We start from the raw sequence: 11,713 nt of genomic DNA, 5'->3' as shown, positions 1-11,713 counted from the left end.
TTCAACGAATATCATATTTTCCATAGGCTGACAGAGATTGACAAAACCACGAAATCAAATATCCACGAATATGCAAGTTTTCAGCAATCCACAAAAATTGAATCCACAGCAGTGTAATCAACGACAACTACTGAAAAAAACCTCCTTTTCATATCACTTGACTGCATCTTCTGAAAAAGCGAATTATGTGATATGTTCGTTTAAAGACATGTACCTGTTAGTCATATGATCTGTAGTATTTTGATTTTCAATTCATATCTTCCTTAAATAAAAATATAAACCCGTATTGATTCTATTGTTGCGACCAATTGGTTGAGTAAAGGAGATACATCTTGCAAGTGTTTTATTTTAAAAGTCGTAAAATGTTGATTCTATGTTTTGTGAAATGAGTTTGCAGTTAGCTGACATGCATTCAATGAGGATAATATCTGCACGGTAGATGACTCTTTTGGACATGGATGATGAATAAAACATATTAAGATTGTTTTTAGTTTTTAGTTCATAGATGTGTTAATGCATTTAAACTAAGATTGAAATACCCTTCGATGTAATAAGTGACCCTTTGCCTCTCCATTCAGACCTAGTTAATTTTATATATTTAAATTTCATTTTTTTGTTTTTTTTGCTGTCCACACTTTTTATCACGTGTCATGGTCATGTGATATATTACCAGTGCATGTGTACATTTTCTTTTATGTAAGCTGCTCAAAAAGATTCTGATTTTTATTAAAAACGATAATTTGAATGCCTAATATGTGAAAATTAAAGAAATATCCATCGAAATATTAACAGTTGCTGGAGGCAGATGGTGCATGAACTCTGTTTACCAATGTTTTCGTGTGAACAGTCAATAGCACCTTTTCAAAATGACGTCGACGAATCCAAATTCTGAACCGTAACATACATACAGTTCTTTTTTCATTAGCACATTTTAGTTATTTTTTGTTTTTATGTGCAGATTTGCACAACTCCCTCAATCATCCAGGTGATCGCAGGTGCTATGACAGGGTTAGGTTTGCACATTATTTTTGAGATTTATAAATTTTTGTTTGATTAAAAGTCGATTGGCTTACTACCAACGTTTGAGAAACCGTAAATCGATATCTGTGTTGGTAAGTATTATGGTGCAGTATTTTAAACATAATAGTCAACATTAAAAGATTTATTCAATATAACAACATAGTACAAATAGCTTTAAAGTTTTAAACAATAGCATGGACCATCTTATCATTTTGTAAACCAGACATCTTTTGTTACATTCATTCTAAGTTTTCATTTCACATAAACTTCCAGCACCGATGTACATAAAGTGACTAAATGGGTATATTTACTCTGCTCATAAAATTTCAATTAATCTGTATCCTCAAGATAAAAGTTAGCTGAGGAGCAATAAATGCAAATACTTATTCTCTTCAAATAGACACATTGTAGCTCCAATTTCGAGATCAAGCTTCAAATTAGAAATGCAGACCGAGTCCCGAATGCCCAAAACCCCTTCTTCACTATTGGAGGAAACATATCAGATTATCAAAACATCAGTTCAGAAGATTATTCTAGGTAAAAGGATGTATAATAAATACTAAAATAATAACTTTAGATTCAAGCTTCCACTCTTTGCGTCTTATATCCGTCATGAAACAATGAGAGAAAGTCCAACACAACGCATTCCTTCCCCCAACCCCAACCCAAACCGTAATATCCTGGTTCTGGTCCATAAACTGATGTTATGAAGTTTTCAAAAGCACAAATACATGCATATGAAATTGAAAAAAAGCACTATTCATCCAGACTGTGTTAGCTAGATGTAATTTCTCTATTCTTCCTCACGGGCGTCACAGTTGGAGTGAGGTATTGGTAAAAGTCTTTGTATCCAACTTCGTGTGGTCTATTTCTTCGTTCTTCGTCAAAAGAAATATATTTCATTTCTCTCTCTATCACTATAAGAGAAGAAGAAAATGAATTACAACGAATGGCGTGAATGTCATCAATAAGTCTAGTGAGAATTGCATTGACAATAGAGAATAGCATTGCATGCTATGTTTATTTGTGCATATTGCTATATTCGTTTGAGCATGTAGTAAATACATTGATGAAATAATTATATGAGTCATAAATATTCCCCTTGTTCAATTTAACATTTTGATGTAGATTAAGTTGCTCATAGCTGTTACGGTTATAGGAAATATATAGTGTTCAAAGACGGTGTGCTTGTAATTCAGGAGCCTGTTATTCAGTGGTTGTCGTTTGTTTATGTGTTACATATTTGGTTTCCGTTCATTTTTTTATATTAATAAGGCCGTTAGTTTTCTCGTTTGAATTGTTTTACATTATCATTTCGGGACCTTTTGTAGCTGACTATGTGGTATGGGCTTTGCTTATTGTTGAAGGTCGTACAGTTACCTAAAGTTATCAATTTCTGTGTCAATTTGGTCTCTTGTGGACAGTTGTCTCATTGGCGATCATACCTTCTCTTCTTTTTTTTTATATTGACATAGATATGTGTAGAAAACCATTTGGAAAAAGCATTTAACAACATTAGATATACTGCCTGAATTTTTTTTAGCAATTGTTTATTCAGGAATAAAGCAAACTAATAGAGTTAATATTTGAATGAAAATGAAGGACAGGTTAACCTTCAATTTTTACCCAGGTGAGATCAGTTAGGCAGGAAAATGCGACTTCCGCGAAAAGAGAGACGTAAGGCAAAGCAATATTCTAACTTATTAGTCATGGATACATAGACAACGCCATGAAAAAACCCAAATCAAAAAATATCTCATCTAACTAGATTAAAGTTGAGCAACCGTGGTCTTAGGTGCGCCGGAAGGGAAAGGAGATACTGCCCAACTCTACTCACGTTCTGATGATGGTAATGAGTTGTGTATTTCTGTGGGGGCTTTTCTCAAGTTTCCATAGAGATTGAAAGTTTCCACTTGAGCTTGTACGGAGGGTTTCTTCTGAATTGACGTGCCACGAAGACTGAAGAACAATTTCTCATCTATAGGTGGCTTTATCTTCTTTTTCTTCATATCAAATCGTGTCTGAAATGAGAAATAACCTCTACTACAAACAGAAATTGTAACAACATCGACAGAAAATATAAAAACTATGGCTTCGGGATATAAACAAAACAAAATGTGCGAAGAGAAAAAAGTAAAATCACAAAAATACTGAAATCCGAGGAAATTCAAAACGAAAAGTACCTAATCAAATGGCAAAACCAAAAGCTCAAACACGTCAAACAAATGGATAACAACTGTCATATTACTGACTTGGTACATGCATTTTCTTGTGTATACAATGGTGGATTAAACCTGGTTTGATATTTAGCTAAACCTCTCACTAGTATGACAGTCGCACCAAATTCCATCATATTGAAAAAGATGTGTTAACAAAACAAAAAGACATAATAGGTAAAATTGTTATAAATAGGGGAAAAACAGTCAATATTGTGTTATAATCTTAATCACTATCAGGACAAAAATATGTAACAAAAAATTGTCCTTTCGTTAATTTCTGTCAATCTGCGATAGCTTTAGAGAGACAGAGATAATAGCTGATCAATCTCAATGTCACATTAGCGTCTTACACAATTATCGCTGTGAATAATGAACAGATATCATCGCGTCTGTCCATTTATAATTCTAATGCCACTGTTTAACAAATAATTTATTTACAATGTACGTTTGTTGTTTAGAAATAACTTTTGATCAGTATTATCACCAGCATTGTTTTACTATTGATTTTCATAGGAAGAGAGCATTTTCTATTGTTATTGGTCATCGGTTTAGCCACTGTATTGTTGCATTTATTTATAGTCACTGTATTATTGCATTTATTTAAAACATTAACTGTTATTTAATATGATATTTAACTTTTGATATGATTATATCTTGCGTAGTTCAGTAGAACATCGGTGCACTAATTAAGAACGATTGAATCTGGTTTGGAAAAGGTGCAAAGTTCAAAAGGTGATATCAATGCGTTCGGCGGTGTATTTTAATTCAGAGTATTCCATAAATTTAATTATGGAAAGTTTTCATCAGCAAGAAATTCCCATCGTTTTTAGACTTGCCATTTTTACTTTTAACAGTAACCAAAAAATAATATCTGTACCAAGTCAGGAATATGACAGTTGTTATTCCTTCGTTTCATGTGTTTGACTGGGTCGATGCCACTGCTGGTGGACGTTTCGTCCCCGAGGGTATCACCAGCCCAGTAGTCAGCACTTCGGTGTTGACATGAATATCAATTATATGGTCATTTTTATAAATTTTCTGTTTTCAAAACTTTTGAATTTTTCGAAAAACTAAGGATTTTCTTACCCCAGGAGTAGATTACCTTAGCCGTATTTGGCACAACTTTTGGGAATTTTGGGTCCTCAATGCTCTTCAACTTTGTATTTGTTTGGTTTTTTTAACTATTTTGATCTGAGCGTCACTGATGAGTCTTATGTAGACGAAACGCGCGTCTGGCGTATAAAATTATAATCCTGGTACTTTTGATAACTATTTACACCACTGGGTCAATGCCACTGCTGGTGGACGTTTCGTCCCCGAGGGTATCACCAGCTCAGTAGTCAGCACTTCGGTGTTGACATGAATATCAATTATATGGTCATTTTTATAAATTTTCTGTTTTCAAAACTTTTGAATTTTTCGAAAAACTAAGGATTTTCTTACCCCAGGAGTAGATTACCTTAGCCGTATTTGGCACAACTTTTGGGAATTTTGGGTCCTCAATGCTCTTCAACTTTGTATTTGTTTGTTTTTTTAACTATTTTGATCTGAGCGTCACTGATGAGTCTTATGTAGACGAAACGCGCGTCTGGCGTATAAAATTATAATCCTGGTACTTTTGATAACTATTTACACCACTGGGTCGATGCCACTGCTGGTGGACGTTTCGTCCCCGAGGGTATCACCAGCCCAGTAGTCAGCACTTCGGTGTTGACATGAATATCAATTATATGGTCATTTTTATAAATTTTCTGTTTACAAAACTTTTGAATTTTTCGAAAAACTAAGGATTTTCTTACCCCAGGAGTAGATTACCTTAGCCATATTTGGCACAACTTTTGGGAATTTTGGGTCCTCAATGCTCTTCAACTTTGTATTTGTTTGTTTTTTTAACTATTTTGATCTGAGCGTCACTGATGAGTCTTATGTAGACGAAACGCGCGTCTGGCGTATAAAATTATAATCCTGGTACTTTTGATAACTATTTGCGCTTTTGATTTTGCCATTTGATTAGGGCATTTACGTTTTGATTTTTCCTCGAAGTTCAGTATTATTGTGATTGTACTTTTTTCATAAATGATAGAACTCAATATGTAAGGTTTGGCTCTTAAAACGCTGTCTAGACTTTACACTACCACACACGACCTCAACACCTCTGCTGTATAATTCACTTCTTGATATAAATTAAGCATGTTATATTGAACCTATTCAGACATTCGATTTTACAAAGCATTCTAAAAAATATAAACGCCATCCCATTTAATTCCCCACTGTGATATTCGTCAAAATAATCCATGTAATCTCGAAACTTATTTTTTTAATTTTTTTTTCTCTAACAAAAGTTCACATCAAATCAAGGACAAACTACATATTTCGAAACCAGGAACCAACTAGATGTAAGTTGGTGTTTAAACAAATGCCAAGGTTAAACATTTGCTATTCATTTGTTTTCGGTTTAACTTTCGTACGTCATTTGCTTCATTTTTGTACAGTGCTAACAAGATGACTACATGTTTTTATCTGGTGTCTAATAGTAAGAATCCGACATTGATACTTTAACTAGAACAGGTGGTGATGCATTTTTTTTGCCCACGTGCTAGCTCAGTATTTCATATGAGGTGTGAATGGATGGTCATACATTTCTCCTACGTGCATCTAGGGAAAATTAATACCTCTAAAATTCTATACATATATCAGACCAGGTTTTAAAGTATATATACTTTAAATGTTGGAAACGAGGAAATGTATCAACCATAAACAATAAAGTATATCATATAACTTTTGGTTAATTGTCTCGTACATACTTGAAGCAGTTTCCTTCTTTGAATTGTTTAACATTTGTCATTTCGGGGTCTTTAATATCTTACTATGCGGCATGGAGTTTTTAAATCCGTACGGTGACATATAGTTATAAACCTCTACTGAATATATATGTATACATGGCAATATTAAATAGTTCAGTTTTTTTTTATAGATTATTGCACTGATAGTTTTCTTCTTCTCACGTCCTTTACATTTTCTGGTTTACTTCGACACAATACTCCCCTTGGCATCATTAACCACCTTTTTCGCGTAACGGCGACCAAGATTTTTTAATAAAAACTATAATCGCAATTAAAGTCGTTCCTTTTACGAAGGTTCATTTATACTGAAAATTAAGCCTAAACAGTCTTCGTAAAACAGAAAAAAAGTTTCAACCCGGCCGCTTAATCAGCTGGTAAGGAAGTGAATATGTTGGGATTCCTTCCGTCTGGAGTGAACCCGATAATAACGAAGAATAGAACCTCATACCAAATAATGTTCGGCAGTTATCAAATTAAGATTACATGTAAAAAGTAAAATAAAGAAAATATCGAATTAAGGGAATATTCAAATCGCAATGTACCGTATCAAAAAATGAAATCAGAAGCTCAAACACATCAACCAAATGAAAAAATATCTGTCATATTTCTGATACATGTTTTGAAGTTCTTCCCATATAAATATTCTGTCCCCTCCTCCTAAGATGCTAAATAATGTAATACATACGTTCAACTAATGCTATGATGAAAACTGTTTATGCTCTTTTGTCATATGTGTGTGACTGCGAAATTGTTATTTTTAAAAATTCACATTGAATAGCGTGTTAATCTATTTGATACACAACCGATAGTTTTCACATTAATTCGTTGAAGTATTATGTTTTATATTAAATATTTAAACATGTTTTATGACAACAAAAGGATTTATAATTACTTGCAATTAAAGCTTTAAATGTTGCATTTTTAATGTTGAGCTTTGAATAAGATCCATGTGTCATTTTTAAAACCCATCCTTTGCATTAATAAAGTGATCGAATATCTAATTTCTTTTAGTTAATTTTATTTGTTGTATAGAGGCATCGATATCTTATTTAAACATTTAAAAAAATCAAATGAATGTGTGAAGAACAATACGTTTCGACCTCCTACAAAGCCGGGTGGTTATTGTCCCATCGTATTGTCATGGCAGCATTAAAAGCAAAACAAAAACCAATGAGGTACCTGGTGCAGTATTGGGCGTGCCTTCAGTTGTCGAAGTCTACTTTAATATTGAAAATCATCGATTAAAACTCCTTTAACAGTTAATGCTTATATTTATGCTTCTATACTAAAATTAAGTTTTTGTTACTAGTACTATACAGAAATGGTAGAATTGACGAGTTTCTTTATACGATCAAATTTGATACTGATTTCTCAGTTAAGACAATAATTAGGTACAGTGTGTACAAATATAGCCCCTTTCCCTTCATAAACTCCCATTCAAATCAAGTCCAGGTCCTCTCCCAATGGAGTCATATCAAATACCGTTACCACGTCCATAGATGTATTTCAGTTTGACGTTATTATCGTAATGTCTTATACCGTCATAGCAATACATATATCAATTCAAGTCATTTAATGTGATGTTCTTATAGACAAAACTTTACCATAGTACGGAGTCTTAATACCTATTGGTATCAAATAAATACAAAAAGTCGATATTGCATGTCAAGTATTTTAATGAAGACTGAAACTCTGGCTCCGAAAGTAAATTCTATAGCGCTTGAGGTGTAAAGGTCTTGTGTTGAAGTGAAAAGTCTAGACAGTGTTTTAGGGAAAAAACCCTACCTATTCTGTTGTAAAATCAGTGCCAGATGTATATGTTGATATCTCGCAATAGAAGACTTTATATTTTTTACGTCAGTTCTTACACATCATCATTACAAAACTTTACACCCGCAACGCAAGACTTAGTAATCGAAATCTGAGCGATATCGATAGGGTCGTCTTATTGGGTCGATACCTCTTCTAGTGGACTTTTATATCTCCAGGTTATCACCAACCCAGTAGATAATACTTCTGGATTGCCCTGAAAATACGGATATTCTGTTACAGGAATATATCTACCTGACTCCTTGCCCAACCTTGGCTATAATTTTTGTACTTTTTGGTTTTATCAGCTCTTTTGTCCTCGGGCATCATTTAAAAGACATTAAACAAAAGAAGCGCATCTGTTGCAGTAAAGTATTGATGCCGTGAATGCACACACTTAGTGTCATTATATAACCTGATCTTGATGTCGTTATTATGTAACTACATGCACTGTATGTCGTTATATAGCCATATATATTTAATGTTTCGATATAGCCATACTTTTTTTACGTGTAAAGCCATATTTATTTTATTTCGTATAGCCCTATTTAATTTTAGTCGTTACTAACCCTATTTATTTTATGTCATTATAGCTGTATTTATCTTATGTCTTTATATCCATATTTATTTCATTATTTAGCCATTTGTTTTTATTTATTAATATGCAAACTGTCATACACACCATATAAAAAAAAAGTAAAAACACAAAAATACTGAATTCCGAGGAAAATTCAAAAAGGAAAATCAAAAATCAAAAGGCAAAATCAAAAGTCCAAACACATCAAACGAATGGATAACAACTGTCATATTCCTGACTAGGTACAGGCATTCTCTAATGTAGAAAATGGTGGATTGAACCTGGTTTTATAGCTAGCTAAACCTCTCACTTGTATGAAAGTCGTAACAAATTCCATTACATTGTCAACGATGCATGAACAAAACAAACATACCCAAAGAGTAAAAAATGTCAAAAATAGGGGTACAGCAGTCAATATTGTGTTATCATCTTAATATCACTATAAAAACAACAAATGTAACGAAGAAGCACAAAAAGGCATTCATCAAATTTCACATACTCATTTTGTTTTTCTTATAGGACTTAATTTATCTATGTAAAGTCTACCCATAAAGGATAGAAGGTTTTCAGTACTGGTGTAAAATTGCGCGTTTGAAATTCGTACAGGTAGTATGACTTTTCAAAGTAATAAACTTCTCATAGATACCAGGACTAAATTTTGTATATACACCAGACGCGCGTTTCGTCAACAAAAGACTCATCAGTGACGCTCGAATCCACAAAAGTTAATAAAGGTCAAATAAAGTACGAAGTTGAAGAGCATTAAGGACTAAAGTTCCTGAAAGTTTTGCCAAATACAGCTAAGGTAATCTATGCCTGAGGTAGAAAAGCCTTAGTATTTCAAGCCATTTGCATTCTATTTCATATTTCATATTTTATTTTGATCTAGTTTATCTCGGTCGACCAACTTAGCCAAACCTATGTTTTTGGTGTATTGTTGATGTTTTTGTTTTCTCTTCTAGAGCGTACATTAAATATTTGCCACTGGACGTTCTACAAGCATTAAGCATTCAGGTAATTTACCCAATTTTGAAACCCGACTAACGAAACAAAATTAGTAACTTATCCTAGTGCATGGATGATAATGAGTGTTGCCTGAAGTATACTGAACAAAATAAAGTTTCCACAAACCTTAAACATCATTGAATTCAACAGACTCCAATATTTACAAAGCACACTGTTATTATCAAAACTTTATACGCATATGCCCAAATGCAGAGCTGTCATATTCATTACAATAATAAATTTTCCTACTTAATCCCGGAATAAATGTATGAATTAACATATAATCCATTAAAATTTATCCGATTAGTGAATACGAAAACGAGACACACAATACACATTTAATCTATCATCTTGATCCCTCTCTGTGCATTATGGATCATTATGTTTATAAATTTTGTTTCTCGAGTTTTTTCAACTCTGATATTAACATGTAAATTGGTCAAGAATTTTGTCAATTTAAAATGTTTGGATAGATTTAAAAGTTTCAATTTAATTTTAATTTGCATTATACATATTAAAGTTTAAAGAAGTGCTCTCCATTAGTATTTAATAAATATTTGATATTTATTGAAATAAAATGTGACGTTTAATTAATGTACAATTGGTTCAAAGTGGATCAATAATCTGTAAATGAGTTTAGAGATTAGGTCTAAGGAGGCAGGTTCATTCTGTAGGTTTATTTCACAATTAAGAAACTTAATTTAAACCACGATGACGTCATATAATGTTTAACTGAAGCTTAAGTAAGGTCGAAAAGTAGGGAGAAGAAAAAACAAACAGGAAATAAACGACGTTGTTTTTGGAATGATAGGAATTACCAAAAACAAATCATATAATATATGTTGACTTTATTTTAAAATTTATTTTTGAAATTAAAAAAAAACAAAAAAAAAACAACACCAACGTAACACTGAAACTGAAACTGTTAAAATACTGTTCATCTTTGCGACTCTAGACACTGACATCGACCAATTGTGTGTTTTACGAGAAACATTTTAAGATATAAAAACTGCAATTATTTTGTTTTGTTTGTATAACAACATAGAAGAAATAGTTTAAAAGCTATTGATTTAATTTCTTAACTAATTTTCATAAAAACAAATGCTTTCCATTTCCTCCTGAAAAAAAACCCAACTTATCACAGAAACTGAGTTTCAAACAATTAGAAAAGGAAAGCAATGAAAACTAAATTATTATAATGTAGAGCAAAATTATAATTACATTTTAAAATGAAATTTCCGAGATTTAAGACGACATCATTTTGAAAATAAAACAAAAATATCTCCAATTGGTTTGATATGAGAATATTCATTTTCATAAAGTGATATTTGATTAACAATGTTCACAAATTGGCAGTAAAGTATCATTTTTGACTCTTTCCAAGCTTTGATAAATTAATTTTTTTTAAATCTCCTTAAACAAATTTGTTTAATATTTTACAAAGTTCCATAACGACTTCTTAAGTATAATCAAGGAACTTTATTTATATTTTTCATAATATATTTACAAATATAAGTACAGAAATGTACACTACTCACCATCCGCGAAACTTTGCTGTGTCAAAAATGCACCATAACACAACGTGGTGTTATGTATATTAAAGTATATATTTAAATATATAGATTAACAAGATATAAAACTATAGAATGATTTTTTTTCTCATATCAACACTATTGAAATATTACCGGAGACAAAGAACTTGTTGATTCTATCCACCGTCTGACGACTAATTTCGATCGAATTTCCGATATATATTCAAATATGTATTGTTTGTTTGAAGTTTATTGGGTATTGTAAAGATAACATTTTAGAAATTTGTCAATATGTTTAATAACACAATTGCTAGTCAATAAAATGATATTTAGGGGTGATAACGTCAACACGACATCAAACTAACAATAAACATTATACAGAAAGGCATCGAGGGGACAATAATGGTGCTCAGCGACCGTGTAGTCATATATCAGAAAAAAGTAAAATCACAAAAATTGTGTACTCCGAGGAAATTTCAAATCGGAAAGTCTCTAATCTAATGCAAAATCTAAAGCTCAAACACATCAAACGAATGCATAACAATTGTCATATTCCTGACTTAGTACAGGTAGAAAATGGTTGATTGAACCTGGCTTTATAGCTAGTTAAACCTCTCATTTGTATGACAGTCGCATCGAATTCCCTTATAATGGAAACGATGCATGAACAAAATAAATTGACATAATAGGTCAAAATGTCAAAAATAA

The 11,713-nt window shown here is 32.2% G+C and overlaps 1 protein-coding gene across 1 annotated transcript; it reads right to left on the bottom strand.

The window, feature by feature from the left end:
* Positions 1–1,147: 1,147 nt before the first annotated feature.
* On the bottom strand, positions 1,148–9,840 carry LOC139485932 (uncharacterized). The gene is made up of 3 exons (XM_071270606.1): positions 9,600–9,840; positions 2,858–3,041; positions 1,148–1,937 (listed from the first exon to the last, which is right to left on the bottom strand). Exons 1-3 carry the CDS (start codon positions 9,609–9,611, stop codon positions 1,795–1,797), a joined length of 339 nt encoding a protein of 112 aa, XP_071126707.1. The 5' UTR covers positions 9,612–9,840; the 3' UTR covers positions 1,148–1,794.
* Positions 9,841–11,713: the final 1,873 nt, after the last annotated feature.

Source organism: Mytilus edulis, chromosome 8 (assembly GCF_963676685.1).
Source record: "Mytilus edulis chromosome 8, xbMytEdul2.2, whole genome shotgun sequence".
Lineage (NCBI taxonomy): Eukaryota > Metazoa > Mollusca > Bivalvia > Mytilida > Mytilidae > Mytilus > Mytilus edulis.
The sequence above is the reverse complement of the archived record's forward strand: the minus strand, read 5'-3'. Positions and strand labels throughout refer to the sequence as shown.